Source organism: Tachypleus tridentatus, chromosome 1 (genome assembly GCF_004210375.1).
Source record: "Tachypleus tridentatus isolate NWPU-2018 chromosome 1, ASM421037v1, whole genome shotgun sequence".
Taxonomy (NCBI): domain Eukaryota; kingdom Metazoa; phylum Arthropoda; class Merostomata; order Xiphosura; family Limulidae; genus Tachypleus; species Tachypleus tridentatus.
In genome coordinates this window covers 173642280-173667413 of record NC_134825.1, presented here as the reverse complement: position 1 = coordinate 173667413, position 25134 = coordinate 173642280, and the positions used below count along the sequence as shown (strand labels likewise).

Here is a 25134-nt window from a genome sequence, read left to right as displayed (position 1 = left end):
CTTTTGGGATAGGGTCATCCAGTTCTGTGCTCTGCTTTTTGGCATTGGATCTGCTCCTTAATCATGGTGTGAGAATATTTGTCTCTCTTGTTTAGAGATTGGGGATTAAGGTCTTGGTATTACATAGATGACTGGCTTAACCATGCCCTTTCTTGGGAGAACTCTTCTCAACTCTGGCTTTCCTCAAGACACTCATTCTTTTAAGTTGTACACGCAAATATGCATTTCCTCCAGTAGAACTTTTTTGAAGATCTGTTGTCCTTGATTGTGCACTTTTCTTCTTTTCAAGGTCTTGTCATAGTAGCTCGCTCATACCACCATGATGGCATCCTCTTACTGCCCTCACCCCAACCAGTTATCTGTTCTTTCACAGCTGCTTCTCTTTTGAGTTTGTCTCTGAAATACTGTAGTCATTCAGAGACAAACTCTGATATGGATTGTTAAGCTTCTAGCTGTCAGTAGGATGTATTTCAGTTTCCTCCCTCTTCTTGTTGATCATTTGTTGCAATCCATTCTGACAATTCCAAGGTAATTTCTTAAATCATCCATTACACAAAGTGCACAGGGGGGAGTAATTGTAAAAGGAAGTTGTGTTGCCCTCCTATTGGTGGAGGGCTATCATGGCACACTTTACATTAAATGTTTTTTCGTGGGAGTTAGCTGGTGGTCAGCAGCATGCAAACTTGTAAGCAGATGCATGAGATGTGAAACTATCATATATAGGGGTATCTGCAAGATTCATGTTTTAAATATTAACTTTCAAATCAGTGAATTTTGTTTTATGGATTTTAAAATGGGGTTGCATGTGGAAGGGGGGGAGGGGTCATACGTTGACTGAAAGAAACAATGAACTTGGGAAAAATATGTGTGTATGAATTAATAAATTTATTCTTTTCCTGATGTTGTCTAGGAGTTAAAATCAATGTTGTATCTTTTCAACCTTTAATCAAAATTGTAATAATGTCTTGTGGCAAGAGATACATTCTATAAATAATCACTGAACTAGAAAGTGAAAGATGGTAATCAATTTACCATTCGACTGATTACTACATATATACGTTAACTTCTTCCTCTTTGTTACATGTCACCAAATGGTCAACACTTATTTCTTGTTTATGAACTTCTAAGACTGTTAGTTGATCAGTCTCTTGGAAACAGCCCATACTGTAGTGTCGGCCCATTGTCCAAGGTTCTTTTTTGGTTTCAATGTCCAAGTACGCTTCACCCCTTTTAACCTTGATAGTGTCAATTCACTTCAAATCAAATATACAATGGACAGTTTCTCATTTTTAGTTTATAGCTTTTAATGTTGATAATGTCTATCTGTTCAATCTACACAAATAGTAGATGTTTTTCAGCAGCTTTCTCTGAATCTGTTTTCAATAACTCTTTTGTTGTTCTCAGTAGCATCAGTTCTTAAACTAGCTGTAAATTAACCACATGACAACAAGTTTCTTGACGTGTCTCCTTGCTGTCATTCTATAAACATCATTGTCTTGAACATGCTTTCCTATACTTCATTTTCTGTTTGTTATTACAATCACTTATACAAGGCATCCAAGTTCATAGCAATGCCTCAGAGTAAATAGCTCCCTTAGATACAATCAGTTTTATTTAGAAATAAATGATTATTTTTTGTTATTTTTCTCTTTAGTCATATGATTGGCAATTTTTTTTATTCATATTTCTAATGTTTTTACTAAAGGAAGAAGAAAGTGACCAAACACCTACATCACCACCTCTTAGTCAAGGGAGACAGAAAACATTGGAAGACTCAAAAAGATCAGCACCTGAAGATGTTGATCTTCTAAACCTTGGAACAAGCCCTTCTGCTGAAGATGGAGATTTTAAAAGAGGAACACAAAAAGATCAAAATGGGTCCTCTTTTGATCTTCTGGACATATCAGCTGAAGGAAGCAAGCCACAGCTAACTAACTTTGATCTGTTAAACAATCCAGATGTTCCACTGATCACAACATTAAATTCAGGCTCTGAATTTCATGATCTTTTTGATCCATTCACAGCTGGGTCCATGAAAGGTCCAACACCAGCAACTAACCAGAACTCAGAAACCGATCCTTTTGGCGTGTTCAATGCAGGTGGTTTAGGTTCTGTGCCAAAGACTTCAGAAGATACTTCTGCTGATATATTTGATCCATTTGCTACCAACATTAATGATACTCGAAGTAGCAGTGCAGGAAATACGCCTCAAGTATGTATTTAATTGCCAACTCATTGCTCATGAAACAGACATAAATTATTTAATGCAATTTCATAAAAGATCAACAGTACTTGATGGCAAAACATTAAAATGATCAGTGTATTTAACGTGTGAAAAACTTAAATTTTGCTATAATTAATTGTATGTACTCAATACTTGCCAAACCTTACAAAACTTACTTGACTTATTGCCATAGAAATGAAAAGAATGCCTTAACAAACTATCTTCTGCAAGGGATTCCATTTTGTCACCTTCCCACAAAATCAAATATTACTGCTAAAACATATTCCCCTCAGTGGACTCAGCAGATAGTTCAATGTGGCTTTGCTACACATACTGTTTAAACCACTGTATTTGTTTTATGTTGATGTAAGTAGTTTTAATGTTCTATCCATTCATATTTAAATGTCTTCATCTATTTTCAAATGTTCTTCATTAGTAATTGTTCAGACCACACACTGTGACATTGTGAAAGGGTGAGAACAAGAACCTGTAGTGATAAATTTTCAAACAGAAAAGAAACGTGATAAACACATCCATGAATGTTTATATTCTCACTGAGTGATAGCTTTCTAGTAAGTATAAAGCTATAATGTAGGATAAACAGAAATATTCTGAAATAAAAATAAGTGTTTTATGTGTGAAAGTCCTTGGCACACTGCAGAAATGAAAGTTAGGTTTTTATCTTGTGAATTATTCTAAATGAATGTTGAAACATGACTAAATATGAATTTTAAAATGTTTGAATTACAAGTACTGTATGTATATAAAACCATGTACTGTTGTACAGGGTGTATTAGGAACATTCCATAAAATCTTGGTGTATAGGGTGTATTAATACATTTCATACAACCTCATAATGAAGGGTGTATTAGATACACATACAATCTTTCAGTGTATTATATACACACTTTACAATTTTGTGACCTATAGGATGTATTAGTTAAGTTTGATATGGTTCTTGGTGTTTAGGTATAACGGAAACACTCTTTACAATTGTTTGGTGTACGGGGTGTATCAGCTGCATTCTTTACAATTATGTGATGTATAGAACTCATTAAGAGTGTATTAGGATGTATTAATATTATTCACAATCCCTTGGTGTATAGGGTGTATTAGGAACATTCCATACAATCTCTTGATGTATTGGAAACTTTCCTTGCATTTTTTTCTCAGTCAGTATATGGTGTATATGGTATATTAGGAGCATATCTTATGGTGCATAAGGTGTATTTGAAACATTCTTTACATTTTCTTGATGTACAAGGTTTACTAGAAAAATTCCTGGACATAACATGTGGATACAATAGTCTGGGGGGGGGAATAGGAAGAAAAGAGATTATGCTATCCTGTGGCACAAGTAGAAGACTTAACTGACAGAGCAAGAGATATAATGAAGGGAACTGGCAATGATGTAATATTTGTTCTGCACCTAGGGACTAACAGTGTAGGGAATAGTAAGTCAAAGGAGTTAGGTTATTAGGGCTAAATGCTAAGCTGAAATTAATATACAAGGATGAGCAGGTTAACTGATTGGACTTGTGTGATCAGCCTAGTGGGAAGAGGGAACTTTTAGAATGGCTGGTTTACACCTGTATAAGAAATCATCTGCAAGAACTATTAACTCAGTTGTAAAGGAAGATTTAAACTAGGATTATAGGATTAGACAGTGGTGAGAGCAGAGATAAACTCAATGAAAAATTGAGATGTAGAGGAATGTTTAGCATTGAAAATCAGTATAAAAGTATTTATAAAATAGGCTTAATTGTTACTGTTGTCATGCTAGAAATATAAGAAATAAAATAGATGACTTGAGAGCACTGGTAGAAATAGAAGATTATAATATAATGAGAACAATTGATACATAGTTAAGTGTAGATGATTTGGATGATAGGAATTTCTTTGAAAAACATGAATATCAGAGACAGAGAATTGACTATGTAAAGTGTGGGTTATATCTTGTTGAAGTTTGTAATACTAAGAACAATAGACAAGACAGAGAATTGACTCTATATGTAAAGTGTGGATTATATCCTGTTGAAGTTCGTAATACTAAGGACAAGAGACAGAGAATTGACTCTATATGTAAAGTGTGGATTATATCCTGTTGAAGTTCGTAATAAGGATGTAATACTAAGAGCAATAGACAAGACAGAATTGACTATGTAAAGTGTGGATTATATCCTGTTGAAGTTCGTAATAAGGATAATACTTAGAGCAATAGACAAGACAGAATTGACTATGTAAAGTGTGGATTATATCCTGTTGAAGTTTGTAATAAGGATAATAGACGAGATAGAGAATTGACAATGTAAAGTGTGGGTTATATCCTGTTGAAGTTTGTAATAAGGACAAGAGACAGAGAATTGACTTGTAAAGTGTGGATTATATCCTGTTGAAGTTCGTAATACTTAGGGCAATAGACAAGATAGAGAATTGACTCTATGTAAAGTGTGGATTATATCCTGTTGAAGTTCGTAATACTTAGGGCAATAGACAAGATAGAGAATTGACTCTATATGTAAAGTGTGGATTATATCCTGTTGAAGTTCGTAATACTTAGGGCAATAGACAAGATAGAGAATTGACTCTATGTAAAGTGTGGATTATATCCTGTTGAAGTTCGTAATACTAAGGACAAGAGACAGAGAATTGACTCTATATGTAAAATGTGGGTTATATCCTGTTGAAGTTTGTAATACTAAGGACAAGAGACAGAGAATTGACTCTATGTAAAGTGTGGATTATATCCTGTTGAAGTTTGTAATACTTAGGGCAATAGACAAGACAGAGAATTGACTCTATGTAAAGTGTGGATTATATCCTGTTGAAGTTCGTAATAAGGGTAGACAAGACAGAGAATTGACTCTATGTAAAGTGTGGGTTATATCCTGTTGAAGTTTGTAATACTTAGGGCAATAGACAAGACAGAGAATTGACTCTATGTAAAGTGTGGATTATATCCTGTTGAAGTTTGTAATACTTAGGGCAATAGACAAGACAGAGAATTGACTCTATGTAAAGTGTGGATTATATCCTGTTGAAGTTCGTAATACTAAGGACAAGAGACAGAGAATTGACTCTATATGTAAAGTGTAGGTCATATCCTGTTGAAGTTTGTAATACTAAGGACAAGAGACAGAGAATTGACTCTATTAAAGTGTGGATTATATCCTGTTGAAGTTTGTAATACTAAGGACAAGAGACAGAGAATTGACTCTATATGTAAAGTTTGGGTTATATCCTGTTGACGTTTGTAATACTAAGGATAATAGTAAAAACATTAAATCTCTGGGTGTTCTATTAGGGGGTATCAAGGGAAAAGTTCTTAGTAGGAACTTGTTACAGACCATCAGATGAAAGTGATGAAATTACTGAGAAACTTTACACTGATATTAATATTTCAGCTGTAAATAAAGTCATAATTATGGGTGATTTTAATTTCAGACATATTGATTGTGAAATGCTAGAGTCAAATCAGGGGGAAGAAAGGTTTTTAGAAACTGTTCAAGATGGATTTCTTCATCAGTTGGTCAAGGAACTTGCATACTGTTTTATATTTATTGTTAACTTCTAATATAAAAATGCTTGAGAGGGTGGAAATTGGGGTAAACCTCAGAAGAAGTGATCATTGCTGTATTAGGTTTATTTTGCTACATACAGAAATCAGGAAAAATATTACTTTTATTCCAAATTTTACAAAAGCAAATTCTGAAGGGATGCAACAAGAATTATATGTGATGTATTGAATAGGTGAAGCATGTGAAGAAACTGAGCAAATGTGGATAATGTTAATTGTTTTCAGTATTCAAAACAAATATATTATTTATAACAAGAAAAGGTAGCTGCAAGCAAAAAACCATGACAAATTTAAATTGTCTGATATCGTGTAGGACTATAGTAGAACATGTTTGTTAAACACAAAATTAATACATTCAAAAGGATGAATGAAACAAATTGACTAAAAATACAAAAATTAACAGTAAGAATTTTTAAAGTACATTAGGAGTAAACACAATGTTAGGATAGAGATAGGACCCTTTAGGGGTAATAAAGGAAGACTTATATTTAATAATTCTGAAATGGCTAGGTTATTAAATTCTTTTTTTTCAGCTTTTACTATTGTAGATGTGAGCAGGATTCCACATCTTGAGAACTTGATAGATGAACAAGACAATTACATAAATTCTGAGCGTTATTCAAAATAAAGTTGGGAAGTTCAAGGAATGATAAGGCTCCTGGGCCAGATATTTCCCCAGGTACTTCCCCAAGGGTTTTGAAAGAGGTCAAAGATTGGATACATGAACTACTTTCCACAATTTTTTGTCCTTGAATAGTGGACTAGTACTAAGAGATTGGAAATTAGCTAATGACATTCATATTTTTAAGGGAGCTAATAGAAGTTCTAGTAATTATAGGTCTTATTAGTCTTACATCATCAGTTGTGGGAAGTTTTGGAGAGTTTGATATTTTGCAAAGTTATCTAGAATTTTATTGGATAGTTAACATTGTTTTACTAAAGGGAAAATCTTGCTTTACAAATCTTTTGACATGTTTTGAAAATGTTACTGCACATGTAGATGAGGGTAAAGGTGAGGATTTGGTGTATGTGGATTTTCAAAAAGCATTTGATAAAGTGCCATATTAAAGGTTTATAAAGAAACATTTCTATAGGTGTAGGGGATAAGTTAACTAATTGGGTAGAAGAGTAGCTTGATGAAAGAGAGCAGAGGGTTATTATAAATGGAGTTCAGTCAAACTGGATTAACATTGATATTGGTGTACCTCATGGATCAGTCTTTTGACCATTACTCTTTTTGATTTACATTATCTACATAGATGAAGGAATACTCAATAAATTACTTAAAGTTGCAGATGATATTAAGTTCTTGGATGTTGCTGGTTGTGAAGAGGATGTTACTGGTTTACATAAGGATTTATATCATTTAGTGAGTTGGTCAAATAAGTGACAGATGGGTTTTCATTGTAATATATGCAAGATAATACACGTGGGTTATCATAATTTCAATTATATGTATAATTTGGATGGGAGTATCCTTAAGAAAATGACTTTGGTATAATGGTTAATCAGTCTGTTATGCCATTCAAGCAGTGTGCTGTTGCTAGTGGTAGGGCAAAGAGAATTTTAGGTTGTAGTTACAGAAATAAATATTGAATACAAGTCTAAAGAAGGTACAATTTCATTGCATAGGATGCTGGTTCACAACAAATACTACTTGTGGTTGACAACGGTCACTACTTTCTTTCTTAAGATAAATGCTACTCTGGCTGAATTTCGCTACTTATATTCAACATTTTCTTATACAAGATTAGTTTGATGTACTAGGTGCTGTGAGATTAATATACCTTTGTATTTTAACAGGTGACTCTTGAAATATCTGAAACACTGAAAATGTATTAACCATACTTCCAACCAACATTTATAATCTTGTTGTCCAAGATAGTGTTATCATTGTAATAAAGATGGTGTTGTGTCGGACAGCTAGAAGAATTTATAAAACAGATGATTTTTGCAGCAAAACAAGTGCTATATTCTCGAGAAATTGAATTCTGATTATATAATGAGCCGTCACAGTTGCACTTGAATGTAAATGGTATATAACTGTCTAAAAGTTTGTCTTTTAAAGACAGTTATATAAATGAGAAACAAGTTATTTCTTATAAATTGGTATATTCATGGTTAATAACCAGACTTTAGTCTTGTATGTGGTGTGACAACTTTAAATTTTAACCATAGCAAAACTAATATTTGTTTTACGTGTTTTATGAGTGTTAATGTTAACTGCTGTCAGTAATAAAGTAGTTTGTTTATTTCCAATGAGTGATCCTGGACAGAATCATGAAGTTTAGATCACACACATTTCCAGTGTTTAAACCACAACATTAAAAGCTAAATAACTTAGAAAGTTAGTAGCTTATACCTCTAATGAATTATTAATACTGAACCTTCCAACACTGTGTTTAAAACTACAAAATTTACATTTTTCCAGATACTATACTTTGTATAATATGTTCATTTTTTGAAGATATGAACAATACTGGGAATTTATCGGGAACTGCTAACTCTGTCTTGAGGTTTTGTAGTATACCAGTTCTGATGTTTTGAAGACAGAATAAGAAAGTGCAATGCTGGTTTATGTAGCTATCATTGAAAACTTATTAAAATGTAATTATGGTTTAAATAAACTGTTGTAATAAAGTTATCAGAACAGAAAATCTGAATTAAAACTCAAATGGGGTATTTTGATTTTATACACCTTAAATATACATACCATTTCAAAAGATCATAACCATTCATTGACAAAATGTATTATTAATTAATATACCAATTGTTTCATTATATATTTTGTAACAATAAATACCCATTTTGATTAAGAAATCACTTATGGACATTTTGAATAATTCACAATAATATATTAAGTTTAGCTGAACTATTTATCCCAGTATTCCCACCCTTTTCAATTTCCTAGTGCTTGTATTTTTGTATAATTTTTAGTATATTTCAAGTGTTGTTATATCTACTTTCCTTGTCTGAAGTTACGTAGAATATTTAGATATGTCTGTTTCTTCATTGTTAACAGCGTAAACCCAGTATTTCATCTAGTGCTTCTGCCTGTAATCTTCGGGCATCTGAAGGTCAAGATGCTTCCCTTATGGGTGGCTGGGATTCTGTTTTCACATCTCCCAGCCCAGCAGTGCCCCCAGGTAAACATTTTCCAAACGTTACCATTCCTCGTAATGCTTCTACCCCCAATCTGGAAGCATTGAAAGAAACTTGTGATCCTTTTGCTGATCTTGGTAAGTTTGTTGTTTTTTAGAACATTCTATATAGAAAATGTAGATTGGATGAGGGGGGGGGGTCAAAGTGCACATTTCATAACCTCTTGTTACAAAATACCATTCATCGTGGTATTATGTATTTGATGTCAGGGTTATAACTGCTGGTTAAACAACATTATGTAGGACAGTAGAGAAATACCAGATTCAGTATACAGAGATACTGAAAAAACTGTAGGTATGCATTTTGTAGGTTCTAGAGGTTATGTAGAGGTAATATGAAAATTGTGAATGTCATCTTTACTTCAGTTTCTCTGAGTCTGAAACAGACTGATTTAGTCGACACACAGACATGTCTCGAGTACAGATATTTTTTCTAACACTTAGTCTGAAACAGACTGATTTAGTCGACACACAGACATGTCTCGAGTACAGATATTTTTCTAACACTTAGTCTGAAACAGACTGATTTAGTCGACACACAGACATGCCTCGAGTACAGATATTTTTCTAACACTTAGTCTGAAACAGACTGATTTAGTCGACACACAGACATGTCTTGAGTACAGATATTTTTCTAACACTTAGTCTGAAACAGACTGATTTAGTCGACACACAGACATGTCTCGAGTACAGATATTTTTCTAACACTTAGTCTGAAACAGACTGATTTAGTCGACACACAGACATGTCTCAAGTACAGATATTTTTCTAACACTTAGTCTGAAACAGACTGATTTAGTCGACACACAGACATGTCTTGAGTACAGATATTTTTCTAACACTTAGTCTGAAACAGACTGATTTAGTCGACACACAGACATGTCTCAAGTACAGATATTTTTCTAACACTTAGTCTGAAACAGACTGATTTAGTCGACACACAGACATGTCTCGAAAGTACAGATATTTTTCTAACACTTAGTCTGAAACAGACTGATTTAGTCGACACACAGACATGTCTCGAGTACAGATATTTTTCTAACACTTAGTCTGAAACAGACTGATTTAGTCGACACACAGACATGCCTCGAGTACAGATATTTTTCTAACACTTAGTCTGAAACAGACTGATTTAGTTGACACACAGACATGTCTCGAGTACAGATATTTTTCTAACACTTAGTCTGAAACAGACTGATTTAGTCGACACACAGACATGCCTCGAGTACAGATATTTTTCTAACACTTAGTCTGAAACAGACTGATTTAGTCGACACACAGACATGCCTCGAGTACAGATATTCTTCTAACACTTAGTCTGAAACAGACTGATTTAGTCGACACACAGGCATGTCTAGAGTACAGATATTCTTCTAACAGTCTGAAACAGACTGATTTAGTCGACACACAGGCATGTCTAGAGTACAGATATTTTTCTAACACTTAGTCTGAAACAGACTGATTTAGTCGACACACAGGCATGCCTCGAGTACAGATATTTTTCTAACACTTAGTCTGAAACAGACTGATTTAGTCGACACACAGGCATGTCTAGAGTACAGATATTTTTCTAACACTTAGTCTGAAACAGACTGATTTAGTCGACACAGACATTCTCGAGTACAGATATTTTTCTAACACTTAGTCTGAAACAGACTGATTTAGTCGACACACAGGCATGCCTCGAGTACAGATATTTTTCTAACACTTAGTCTGAAACAGACTGATTTAGTCGACACACAGGCATGCCTCGAGTACAGATATTTTTCTAACACTTAGTCTGAAACAGACTGATTTAGTCGACACACAGACATGTCTCAAGTACAGATATTTTTCTAACACTTAGTCTGAAACAGATTGATTTAGTAGACACAGACATGTCTCGAGTACAGATATTTTTCTAACACTTAGTCTGAAACAGACTGATTTAGTCGACACAGACATTCTCGAGTACAGATATTTTTCTAACACTTAGTCTGAAACAGATTGATTTAGTTGTCATACAGACATGTCTCGAGTACAGATATTTTTCTAACAGTTTGAAACAGATTGATTTAGTCGACTCACAGACATATCTCGAGTACAGACATATCTTAAGACACTTTTCTGACATCTCTTTATTATTTTTGTACAATAGAATTACACTTTTTATAAAAAGCCACATTCTGTGAAGGTACATATAGTAATATCAGAATTATAGTCAAAATTACTGACTGTTAATTGGACTGACCCTGTGCACACTGGGTTAAGTGTTGTAGATTATGTAATGACTTGTAAGTATTAGCTGAACATTGGATGGAAATTAGCAGACTGAGACTCTGTGTCAGTAATAAGCAAATACTGTAAAATAAAAGTAACACAAATTTACTTGTAAGGAAAGACTTAAACGTTTGACTGACAATTAATGCTAACGTAGTTAATGCTTAACAAAAAACAGATATAATTGCAATATTCTGATCGCTTGAATAGTTGAAATAATCAAGAGTAGTTATATAAACCCTGATTTCATTTAGCTGATTATGTTATATAACTTGAGTAAACTAAATTGAAAATTAAAATCATAATAACAGTATTTCGATTACTGATTAGTAACCAGTAATAAGGGGAAACACTAAGTTGTTATAAAGACATTAACAGGTATAATTTCAATTACTGGATAGTTAAAAGTATTGACCATTTTCATGACAGTAGATTTAATTAAGTTTACTTAGTTAATTATCTTACATGACACTAATCAAATTAACAAAGCTCTTAGGTTGTCTGATTACTTAATGTGATGCTAATTAAACCTCGTAGATGGTAATTTAACTTTATAGGTTTGTCACATCTGCTATACACTGTATAATTTATTTTAAGGTAAATATTTTATTGTGCTATAATTTTCTCAAACTCTGAAAACTGGTTACATTTTGCATACAAAATAAAGTAAAATAGATGAACTATGTTCACGTTTCTTTGGTTAATATAAAGGCAAATTGGTGTTATGTTTAATGGTTTTAAAATGTTCTTTCATATATTAATGCCAGCTAAATTTCACTTTGAATCCATATCTGATACTTCCTGTAACAACAGTTCTCATAAAAATATATTTTTTTATTAATTCAGGAAATCTCACAACTAATTTTGGAAAAAATTTGCAACAAAACTTTGGCACTTGGCAGCAACGAACCACTTCCAGCCTTTCCCCTGGTGCTAGTCCTCAACACATGCCACGCCCACAGTCATATGGAGGCACTGGACCCAGTGCATTTCCACAGGCAGCAGGGATGAACTCTCAACAGCCCAAGCCAAGTGCTGCTGCAGGATTGCAGAAAAGTGATTATAGCCGGACCAATTTTACCAGCATTTTCGGGGAACGGGATGAAAGGGGGGCCAAAAAAGGTTTTGGTAAGTTGTTTTTTTTTATATTTTGTCAGTCTTAGGAGTTTATAGGTTTGGTGTTGTGAGCTAGTGAACAAAACTTGGAACATAGTTTTTGAAATGTGATATTTAGATATTCAAGTTCACATTGTAAAATAGGATAAAATTTCGTGAAACTTTAAAAATATATGTATCAATTAGATACTAAATTTTATCAGTTTGGTTTATCTGGGATTGCTCGGTGGATTATGATGACCTGTGTTCATCAAATTGCATTAGTCTTTGGGGTCTTTGTGGACCCCAAATATTTTGTGAACATTGCTGCTGACAGATGGAAGCACAAGTTTGTTCTCAGCAGCTGTGGTATTCAACTACTTGGTGTTAAAGTGTTGCACTCAGTTCAGCTGATAAAAAGCAACAAGATTTCAGTGTTCATTTATTGATTAAAAGAAAAGATTTTCAGTGTTAGTGTGTTTTGTTTACAAAATAATAGTTTATTATTATTTAAATATTTTTATTTTAGACTAATCTATTATTGTACATTACTATAAACAGCAGTTATTAATTATTAAAGATAAACAATTTGGTTATTTATTGTAGTGATCTTCATAAACATACTTACATTTGAGTTAAGTCTCAATTTCAAATATAAAATATACTCTTCCTTTGGTATACTCAGTTTTAAATTATCATTACAGAATCTCTTGTAATCATTATTTTGTATGTTAAAAGTACAAAGCCAACAAAATTTCAAAGGTAAAGAGGACTGTATTTTTGCATGTTTATAATTTGAAGTTTTTTTTCTAACATCTTAACATTTCAGGTTCTCTTTCTAAATTGTGCTATAATTTAAATAATCTTTTCCAAAAACACTGGAGACTTTAGGTTGTTAAATATTTTTTTTATAATTCTTCATTGTGGCTGGAACTCTGATCTAGTAATTTATCAGAAGATGTAGTGCTTAAAGCATGTGTTTGATAAAAGTGTTCAGTTTAGGGCCAGAAGTGCCTTACAAAATAAAGGAAAACTTTAAAATATATCAAATGCTTTGGGACAGTAAACATATAGAGAAATGGTTGCTGTTTCATTGGACATCAAAATATTAAATCTAGTTTTATGGCAGTCTAAATATGAAATATGAATTTGGAGTTTTTAGTTTGTATGCAAGTGTCCATTGATGCACGTGAAACAGCTTTTAAGTAGTTAACTGTCAGAGCTTAGTAACTTTCAAGAGAACCAGTATGTAACAGAAAAGCTAGATAGCAAACACCTTGTTTGTTTTCCTGTTCTAGGTTCAGTATAGCAATAAAAGTGTCTCTAATTTATTAATATCGAACAAAATTGTTCAAATTTATTTTTCAGGACAAACACTACATTAAATCTTATTAAATATTTTTGTAGTAGATTTATGATTGATTAAATATATATATGTTTATATATACTTATTGGAGATCAGTCAAGTGTTTTTTTCTGTTTTTGTTTTGTTTCAGAGTGTAGTGAAGATTGTTTTTGTATTTTAATTGTGGTGAATTGTTATACAATCATGGTAAAAAATGACATGTCAGTTGGTTTTGTAAAACAACTACTGGCATTATAAAATTTCAGTTTTTTTCATCTTGTTTTATACTAAACTAAATTTTCACATCATTGCTGTTCACCTAGGTACAAAGCCTGTAGTTGATCAAGACGAGTTTGAGGATTTATTAGGATCACAAGGGTTTTCAGGATTTGGTAGAAAAGATGTTGGACCAAAGACAATAGCTGATATGCGAAGAGAAGTTCTAGCTAAAGAGATGGATCCTGAGAAACTAAGGGTTTGTAACAAGTTTTAAAGTCAGTACAGAATATACTGTAATGGAATTCTTCTAGTTGAGTATTGCAGTGTTTGTTTATAAGTTGAGATTAAATGTTTTATGATGTTCTTTGTACACCCCCACTAAATACCAAACCTCATAATTCACTAAAATAATGTTAAGCACAGAAAACTATACATGGAATTTTCATAATTTATTATCATATGTTTCCCAGTTTATTCTGCAAGTTTAAGTTGATTTTCCTTTTAAAGGTTTTAGACTGGACACAAAGAAAAGAAAGAAACATCCGAGCTCTCTTGTGTTCACTTCACACAGTGTTGTGGGACAGTGCTCGTTGGCAAGAGGTTGGCATGCATCAGTTGGTAACAACAGCAGATGTGAAGAAGTTTTATCGAAAAGCTTGTCTAGCAGTACATCCAGATAAGGTGAGTCCACAGTTTCACTTCTGTAATAAAATTATTTGTGTTCAAAGACTTAAGATAAATTATAATTTTTTGAACAGTTTTCCACGTATTGAGTTTATTGTAGAAGTTTAGGAGTGATGAGTCCAATTTAGGTAGGATATTTTTATTAATACTGCTTCAAGAATAAATAAGTACTTGAGAATACAAAACTATAATCCTAACCTTAGGGGTCCAAGTGAATGGAGTTCATGCTAATGATGTTGTAGTGTTCTCAGAATCTTATCTCTTAAGACCACTGGTTTCCAAACTTGTGTCATGGCAAGTTGCTAGGGGTGTTGCAAGAGTTTTACCAAATGAAAAATAACTTTTAAAAACTCCCAAATTTTACTACGTGTTATAACAGGTACGACGTGTAATTCAAGGTAAAAGGGTAGGTTGTTATCATGCAAAAAAATATGTAAACCACTTCATTTGAAAATGTTAAAGAAAACACTAACAAATATTGTGGATAATAATGTCATAGTAAGAGTGCATAGTAATTTGGCCATTGGAAAAAGGAATGAAAATTTGCATACAGCATCATTAAAGTAAGAATACAGCTTTAATGTCATAATCCATAATATGTTCTTCAGTTCAAAACTGTAATCGATAGTGATATTATCTTACATTAGTAGTATAAATATAACTTTATTTTTTCTATGAATACAGAATTGTAGAAAATTAGTGTTCTTTTGGTAGTTCATTCCATACCTATGTCCTCTTGAGGTGGACTCCTGGAGGTAGTGAGGAGACTTCTTGGGGAAGCTTCTCTATTCTCATTTTACTATTTCTGGGATTTTATGTCCACTCATATGCTTTCTGTATGTGGAAACCCATGAAGGGAAAGAGTTGTGTCTTAAATTCCTATAGATGGGTGGCTTTGGAGTGACCTCTCCAGGGTCACTTGGCTAGTCCTTTTGGGTTAGGGTCAACTGAGTACCAGTATTGAGGATTCTCAATGGATGTTGTTGACATTATGTTTGATGCTGATGTTTGGATGTGGTGCTCATGAGGTCCTGGTATTGCTACAGTGTCCTTGTTTGGCATTGTAATGCATTACTTTGTGGTGGGTTGGGTCAGTGGGTACTGAATCTTTTTCTTAGGGGGATTCATTTCCAAATAATAAAATTGTAAAAAAAACAATTAATTGGTAAATGATCATGTATGGAAGACTTTGTTCCACTGTCACTACCTAAGTCAATTCCTGTACCATATTTCCTATGTTTACATCCCTTGATTGAGAAATCTGTGGGGCAGATGCCACCTTTCTTTTATCAAGAAGGGATTAGAGGGGCTTGCTGGCTTTCCCAAGTCAGTCAAGAAGTTATGCTACCTTTCTTCCTGAAGTCTGAAACCTTTGGGTACATACCTGTTGAGATTATTCCCCATGCTACTTTGAACTCCTCATGAGGAATTATTGTAGAGAGGGATTTAAAGGATATCTCAGACTCAAAGATCCTCACTAGTCTCTTCAGCCAAGGAGTTTCTGTTGTGTGACACATCTCTACTTGCAAGGATGGAATTATGCTGCCAACCAATGTTCTAATTTTGATATTAATATTGCCACATTGCTCTGTTATCATTTCATCTCCTTAAGGATCAGAAGGAGAAAGTTGTCCTGGCTGGACTATACATTGGTCACATTCTTTCTTAGCTCATCATTTTCTTTCAGTTGGAATTGACACAATTGCACATTTTACTTTCATATCTTTGTTACGACTGTGAGTGGTGGCATCATTTTATATATGTTTTCAGAGAGCTTATTTCTTACATTTGATAATGTCACAGGTGAAGGTCCAACTTGATTGCATTTCCATCTTTTTACAGGTAATGGACTTTTTTCAATTCGATTTAAGTGTATTTTTAACTGATTTTTTTGTTTTTCTGTAGTTTTAAGTTGATTTTTTTTACTTTTGACACTTTTACTGATTGTTTACACTGAGAACCAATACAATTTACTGTTTTTTTAACAAATATTGTACTTTCAAAGAAGTTCCATTCATTGTCATGGTTAATAACGTATACCTAAGTCTATTTAATAATTAGTTATTGATGTGTATTTTTAATTTTTTGGATGCTAATTACTTACCAGTCTTTATTATAACTTTCAACTACTAATCTGTTGTCTTCATGGAAACCCTGAGGACTGTTTCTGTAGTGCTGGTATTTAATCCTGGACTCTATGCTTGTATGTTATAACAGTTGATATTTCGGTGATGCTATATGTTTGTATTGTGATGTGGCTTGTGAACTCTTGTTCATACTTTATGTTGTTCATTACCAACATGACAATGAACATTCTCAGGACCTTCCTGAAGACAGCAACTGAAAATTAATATAAAACAAACAGGAATTAGATATACATGATTGTATAGCCAACTAACCATGACAGTAGATGATGGTTAACCTGATATTATTATAAGTACTTAAATAAATTAAAACTGTACATTGTTATTGTTGTGTTGTGATAAAAACTAATTAATCAACAGACATGTTTAAAATTTAAAATAAAGCAAACTACCCATTGTATTTAAATATCACTTGTTTGAATCGATTATTGAAGATCTTATTGGATTATCCAAGATGCCTAAAATATACTTCTTAGAAAGTAAATTATTCAACATATTTAAGAAATGATGTATTCAGCATATTAAAGAATTAATAAATAATGAATTATTTACCACTGGTAAATAATGGTAAAGGTAACACCACTGCTGGTCTTCATCATATTATTTTTTTAATCAAAATTGTTCAGCCCACATCATGTGTTTCCATTATTTATTCACAGATATTTAACCTATAACACGCTCTTATAGTTAACATTTAGCAAAGACTCTAGTATACTGCAACTGGGTATTACTTTGACAGATGCACTGTATATTCTGTATTTAAAGTTGTTTTTGGAAACGGATCTCACTATTCTCATAGGGTGGCACTTTGAAAACAGACGTTTTCCATTTTGTTGTCATGGGTTAATTCAGCGATCAGGTGGTATTGCATTCATAGTTACTGTTGTATGTTTGTCTTTGAATACAGTAGCTTCTGATATTATGTATTCATTATTTACAAGGAATCTTTTTTAAAGATACTAGTTGCACAATTATGTTATCAAGAACTTGCAGGAAAATATTGGTATAAGATGAATAGAGTGAATCATTTTGAATTAAATTCGTTTCTTCTTATCTGATTTAAAAATTCATTGTTAAGAGTCAAATAAATTGTTTTTTTTTCTACTACAGCAAGTAGGAACAGAGAATGAATCTCTTGCTAAACTCATATTCATGGAATTGAATGATGCATGGAGTGAATTTGAGAAGCAACCTCAACAGAACCTGGTCTAGTCCAGGTGTAACTGTACTCTTTATCAGTATCGGGGCCCGTAACGTAGTGAAGGACACAGGTATCACCTCACCAAAGAAGCATACTTCTTGTATACATACAGTATATCTATAGATATATATATATATTTATGTGTATGTGTGGATATAGAAAATTATATTACTGTATATATAATGGAGGTTTAGAGTACCACATTTCTGTGATTTTACTTCCAATGAAAATGGTGGTCCCCTCAAATTATTGTTTTCATTTTTTGTTCTTTCTTTTTTCTGTGTCTTTGAAAATCATCAAATTTCTAATTAATGCCTTTTGACAGCTATGGTATACAGAAATACATATGGCTAGCGTAGAAACAGAACAGATCTACTAATATGGCGATACACAGTAGATGCTTCCTGAACTTTTGTGAGTACTGCAGTTGTTGTTAGTAGGTAAATGTCTGTATTCATTTCTCTCAGATATGAACAGATATGGTGTTTCCAAATCTCAGCAATTTTGTTATTTATTATTATTATTATTAAAATGTAGTAAACTGTATTTGTTTTTCGTTTGTGTGCATATATGAAATCTATTACACATAACTGCAAGTAGAATTTTCTTTGAAAGCTGAGAAATATTTTGAGCTGTGTTTACTGTCGACACAAGGATTGAATATAAATAACTTGACATAAGTTTATTTATTGGAAATTGAAATAATATTTTATGAAGGTCTTTGTTAAAGGTAGTGTTTTGAAATAGAATCTCAGATCTTTTTGTAACATTGGACTTAGTTTATTTCCCAGTTTGAACTTAGTTTAATGTGTATGTCAATTTTGTAGGTGCTTGAAAGTGATGTACTGTGTGTATTCATAATTGATCGTAGAGGAAACGGTCCTCAAATATGTGACTTGTGAGTTTGTAAATGAAATATAAGTTAGGTTTAAGAGAATCATATTTTCTAGTACAGCAAAGAAAGTTCAGAAAAAAGTGTTACAGGTATGGTTTAAATGTTCGTGTCTTGAATTCCAAATAAGTACATGAATTTTGATGTCTAGAGCTGTTAGACACTAAATTATGTACCTTTACGTTGTTTTGTGTTGCATCTGAGATGAAAAGAAGGGGCAGCAGGGTGTAAACAATGGATAACTGTTTTGTTAGTTGTTGTTTAGTGTTTATATAAACTAAAATATACTCTTAAAACCCAATCGGAGTCACATTTTACTGTACGTAAAGAACTAGGTGAAATTAGAATAAGATATAAAAGTTATTCGTTGCATTTATAGTTTATTCAAATTATGCTGTTAAGAGGCAGTTTCATATGTAGCGTCCAATCTTGGAAGGAGCTACCTAATTTGAATAGGGGTATCAAAATTAGTAAAGAAACAAGATTGATTGCATCATCCATTTCAGTCTCTATGTAATGTAAGTAAAAACAAATGTGTAGGCATGACTTCAGTGTTTACAAAATTGAGGGTTTGTGGTGCTTTCCCTTTCCTATAGTCTCTGTTGGCAGTCTTGTAAGGCATTCATCCATGAGTTTGTGTTTTACCTGAAACTAAAGATAATTTTGAACTCTTAAAATTTCTTGCTCTACAAACTGGGTCATGGTAACAGAGAACCTGATGGGGCAGTAACCATGGATGCAGTGTGAATGATTTTCCATCCTGTGAAGGCCACAAGTATATTTGAATCAGTAGATGTATAATCCAGTTGTAAGTCATAGTAGAAGGTAAGCATTTGAATTGAAAATGAAGGTCTACTTGTGACCTACAGCTAACAGAAATTGACTAGTGACACAAAACGTTTGTACTTGTATTCAATGTAACAACTTGAGGATTTCCCCTCCCTCTATATCCAATAGTGAGAGTATAAAAAAGTTCTCACATTTTGGTCTTGTATTCCGTATTGTCTGTTTAACTTTTGTTTTCAAGATGCATTTCACTAACATGGGTAAGATGAAGAAACTAAAACATTACATTAAAAATTAGATTGTTGGCACTTATTTTCTATATCTTGATCACTATTGGTTAATTTTTTTCTGAATTAATTTTATTTGTTCTTAATAAGAGGAACAATAAAAGATACTTTTGTTTCTTGTCAGGTGTATGTGATAAACAAGAAATCATATCCTTGTTTTCTAGTGGTATATGTTATTTTCCAGTTGTAATTTGTTTTTTAACTTTTTTTTCTATCACCTACACAATTGAACTTGTTTTCTCAATACTTGACATCTATATTGCTATTGTTTAATGTAGGTATGAAGTCTAGGTGACAGACGTGCATTACATTTCAAACATTCTTTATAGATGTTGTCTTAAGGTTCTATGTTTGTATTACACCTTCCACAAACTATAATGTTTTTTTTTTTTTTTTGTGAACTTGTTTCATTTAAAATGAATAACGTTTTCAGTTTTGCTTGTTTGGTGTGAAATATAACAAGATATTTTAGACACTGAGTTGGAATTATATCTTATTTTTAGAACATATTCAAGTTGTTTTAGGTTTTTTCATCCTAACACATTGTTTATAATAATTTGTATATTTGCTGATTAGACACAAGCTGTTTCTTTTTAAAATTTTGAGAAAATTATATTTAACCATTGGAACAAATAACATACTGTCAAATATATTTATTTGAAAGATATAATCCACCCAGTACCTAACCATATGAAAACTGGAATTTTCTTTTTTAGTATTTCCCAAGTCTATCATGGGTTGTATGAGTAAAAATACACTATTCTTTGTAGGAAACAGCATTTTGTAAATTTTAACATAATGTACATCGTAAAAAAGAAAAAATATTTGCTAAAAGCAACAGTTGTTTGGCATGTACGTTGACAATATTCATGTAATAAGGTAAACAAATGTATGTTTGTTTAGTCACAACATTGAAGGAATGAATACAGTGAATACCATAAAAAATATTTTCCAAGGTTGATGATTTAATATTTTTATTTTTTTATCCAAAAAGATCATTTTAATTGTGGAGAAAATTTATTTTAATGAGTAAAAACAAATTAAAAGGCCATAATTTTGGTCATTAAAAGAAAAAGTTTAATGGTAAAGTAACAGTTTATGTTTGCTTTCAAAAGCCAGTAGTTTATTTTTATGGTAGTTTTGAAATAGTGTTAAATATTCAGTCATTAATACACAAAAATAGGGTTATTTAACATACACACTCACTAAAATGTACTGTTGTTGAAATCAGAAAAGTTTAGTCACCCAGCTAGTGTATTCTTATCTGCACCTATATAATAGACTCAAAATTTCTACCAGTAATTTAATATATACATAATGTATCTTTACTTAAGATGTCTGTTAACAATAATACTTCATATGAACTCCAGGAGAAAAAAAAAATTCCTATAATCTGTTCTCATTATACGATATTAGAGAATTATATAATACAAGGTTCCAGTCAACCTTAAACTTCCTAACAAAACAAACCCTTGAGATTTAATGTACAAATACAGGTGCACTTGTATATATAATTTTTAAAATTAGTTGTGCCAAAAACAGTTCTTTCCTTTGTTATTGTAGTACAGTTGTTTTTAGTACTTACTTTATGAAGCTAACTTGTTTCTGGTTTTGATTCAACCAGTCCAATAGCATTTCCTTTTAGTTAATTATTAAAAACAATTTCTTTGGCTTAACTTCTGAAATAATAGCCAAACTATTGCATTTAATTGGAATATTTTTTTAATAAATGTTCTTTGCCATTATTTTTTATATACCCATGTTGCTGCTATGGGAAACTGAACATTCCATTTTGTTCAAAGATTGTTTTTTGAGTATCTTTAAAATAGTTTGTAGGATATTTTTGTTGGTGCAAAATTAACACAAAGTTGACCAAATGTCGACTTAAGTTACATTTAATTTATATTTCTTGTTTTTTAGCATTAGATACTTTCCGTTTTGTAAATATGTTTATATATAATAAGTTAGTGGTTTTTGACTTCAAAATAAGAAATACCTCAAATAATCAGAATAATAAATATCATTCCTTGTTTTTCTCTCGGTGTCTCCCATTCTGTTTCTACACCTCATTACTGAGAAGACTTCTTGTTTTTTGAGTTCTGAGTATTTTTGTGTGTAATTGCCAGTGAAAATCCACCAACATGATAATTAAAAGTCAGTAACACTAAGACTGTTTTGCCAGTAAATTACGTGATCATAAGTTGTACCGTCTGAGTTAAACACTATTTGTTTTGGTAAAGAATTCGAGTGTTTTAAGCCCTTGGTAGTTAGATGCAGGAGTTACTAAAAGGAAATACGACGTACACGTAGTGAGTTCCCCGTTGACTGTGAAACTGTACTGGTGGTTTTGAATCAGAATGGAACTAGTGTGGAAAAGTCTCGACCATTTCAAAATTGAGTTATTTTTAAAATTCTAGCTTTTCTGCACAGTTCCGTGTTCCACAATCATACAACCAGTGATGAATTTGTACGTGTTGGCAAAGCTGGAAGATGTTCGGTAGTAGTGAGATTTCCTGCTCCAATCATTGTTAAGGTTACCTGAGTGTTGACTGAAGTACATACATTTATTACAATGTTCTGAGTGATGTTTGTGTATCAGTTGTACAGTTCGTGTTAACGTGTTATTTTTCATCATAGTTTGTGTAACAGTAAAGTGGGCGAAATGAGGAAGAGAATATTTTTAATTGTTGTAAAACTGAATGTTTTGAAGTTTGTGTAACAATCATGACATATTTCAGTAAGTTCCAGTTTCATTAATCACATCCTAAAATACAATTAAAAAAAGTTTGAATTTCAATTTACTTTTCAGGTAATTTTCACTGTTTTTGTGTCTCAACCGTTTTATCTTGCATATTTGTCTGCTCTGTTTACTAACATTATAAACCAGGTGTCTTATTATTTTAAAAAAATGTATCGTCACTTTTGGTGACGTCATATATATGTTGTGAGCAATAATTATGATTTTCTGGACACTGTCCAGTTGAAGTGGTCAAGTGTTCGTGACTGTGTTTAGAAGTATCAAGCTTTCATGTAAGTTAAGTGAATCTGTGGGCAGTTTTAAACCACTCCAGCCATTCCAGAATTAGTTATTCACATTGTGTGAACTTTTGAATGGAGTTTCCAAATATTGTAAGCTACGCTTGTTAATTAAATGTTTTTCTTCACAACTCTGTTGTGCAATCCTTTGAGTGCAAAAGCGTTGTAGATATAAAGAAATTTATTAAAAATACAACCAAATTATTGGCCTTTTACAGTATCAAGCAAGCATAACATTTTATTATTACACTAGTAATTATTATCTTACAAATGTACATATCGGATTACTTCGAATTTAAGACGCGCGTTTTTTCACATTTTTCCGAACTGAAAATTAGGGTGCGTCTTAAATTCGAGATATTTTTCACTTTTCGGGTCTCGCAAACATCATTTTCCTAGAACAACAAACATTTTCGAAAAATCCTTGCATTAACAAACAGATTGGACTATATTTTAAAAAGAATTCAGAAAGACTAAAAAATCATAGACAAAACGTCAAATTTGCCGATGGCAGCGCCTTCTAGCGATGTAGTTGGATATCAGCGTCCTCAGTCTGACTTTTCTCTTGTTCAGATCGTATTTTATTGTGTTTATTTTATTTTTATTGCGTTTTACGTACGATACCGAATTTAAGAGAAAAGTTCTTTTGTGCACCGAACAGATTGGGAATCGTGGAGTAGATAAAAAGTAGTATATACAGTGAGACAAATGTACGTCGTTGCCATGGTATGAAAACCAAAGTTGTTTTTTTGCAAGAAGAGTACAAAGTCGTTTTGTGGTCCAAGATGCCGCCGTTTTTACGCATTTCAGAGAGTTACGAAATAGAGGACTCTCTGTAACGAGAAAACTCTTAATATTAAAAACTAATGTGCAGGAAATAGTGGTATTTATATCAAGGCTAGTCGTGGCTAATGTCAGAAATTTATGAAGAGTGAAGGTTTATCATTACGGTGAAGAACAACAATTAGTCAAAAATTGCTGTCAGAGTTTGAAGACGTGGAAGATGGAACACAAGATGACAATCAAGTGATGAAGATGCTTCAACTTCAGAATGTTAATAGTGAGTCAGAAGAAACAGAGTAACATTCTGATTAAATAAGGAAACATTGTTGTAATGAAAATGTTATTTGTATATTATATATATTGCATTTTAAATGCATTAACATTTTTTGATTCGTTAATAAACCTTTTTAAGATATATACACTATTTTCTAATTATCATCCATATTTTTCCTCCTGAAAATACCTTTTTAAAAGTGGGGTGCGTCTTAGATTAGAGGGCGTCTTAAATTCGAAGTAATACGGTATATTTAGCGGGTTGAAACAGCAAGACTTCTAAAGTGGATATCTGGTCGCATTTGGGATGTTCATGATGTGGAAACATATTGAAAAATACAAAAAACAAGTTGTATCAGTTTATGAGTCAAATTAAAGTCTACCGCTTGTACAGCGGTAACTGCGGATTTACAATGTTAAATTCAGGGTTCGATTCTTCTCGGTAGATAGTCCGATGTGGCTTTGCTATAAGAAAAGCACACGCATCAAACGTTAAAAAAGTCCATAAGTTCTCAAATGTCCTTTATATCAACTGGTCTTTACCCAAAAATATATCTTGTAACAAATCAGGCTTCTGTGGAATACTGATTTCCTTTTTAAAAAGATTATGGAAAGTTTTATAAATGTTTTACACACAAAAAATAGTACTAAGCTTGTGGTATTTTTCTCAATTTTATCTTTAGTTTGTTTTTGAATTTCGCGCGAAGCTACACGAGGGCTATCTGCACTAGCCGTCCCTAATTTAGCAGTGTAAGACTAGGTTGAAGGTAGCTAGTCATTACCACCCACCGCCAACTCTTGGGCTACTCTACCAACGATTAGTGGGATTAACCGTAACATTATAACGCCTCCACGACTGAAAGGGCGAGCATGTTTGGTGTGACGGTGCTTTGAACCCGCGACCCTCGGGTTACGAGTCGAACGCCTTAACCCACCTAGCCAGGCCGGGCACTTTATCTTCACTCATACAAAAACTTGTTGCTGCATTCAGTAATCATATGTTATATAGACTGTCTCTTAGTAAGTCAGCAGTGAAGCTATAGAGTTACTATTATATATATTTATATATAATTTTACTGAAATTTAATACAGTTTGATAAATTTAAGTGAACAAAGTCATAAGGAAGGACTGCATTAAAAACAGCAAATTCAAACCTCTGACTAATTA

At 32.5% G+C, this 25134-nt stretch overlaps 1 protein-coding gene and 1 long non-coding RNA gene across 3 annotated transcripts in view; one reads left to right on the top strand and one right to left on the bottom strand.

The window, feature by feature from the left end:
• The window catches only part of LOC143230448 (cyclin-G-associated kinase-like), a 65407-nt gene extending 42366 nt beyond the window's left edge, over nucleotides 1–23041 (top strand). For both annotated transcript variants that reach the window (XM_076464028.1, XM_076464036.1), the window contains 6 exons: nucleotides 1706–2212; nucleotides 8824–9040; nucleotides 12068–12349; nucleotides 13985–14136; nucleotides 14388–14561; nucleotides 17819–23041. In XM_076464028.1, the coding sequence (XP_076320143.1) occupies nucleotides 1706–2212; nucleotides 8824–9040; nucleotides 12068–12349; nucleotides 13985–14136; nucleotides 14388–14561; nucleotides 17819–17920 (1434 nt within the window). In that variant the 3' untranslated portion in view covers nucleotides 17921–23041. The remainder of the gene's footprint in view (nucleotides 1–1705; nucleotides 2213–8823; nucleotides 9041–12067; nucleotides 12350–13984; nucleotides 14137–14387; nucleotides 14562–17818) is intronic.
• LOC143230460 (uncharacterized) overlaps nucleotides 14452–25134 on the bottom strand; it is a 72355-nt gene continuing 61672 nt past the window's right edge. Inside the window, exons 2-3 of the long non-coding RNA XR_013016446.1 lie at nucleotides 16669–16904; nucleotides 14452–14581 (exon numbers count right to left, since the gene is read on the bottom strand). This is a non-coding gene — a long non-coding RNA (uncharacterized LOC143230460). The remainder of the gene's footprint in view (nucleotides 14582–16668; nucleotides 16905–25134) is intronic.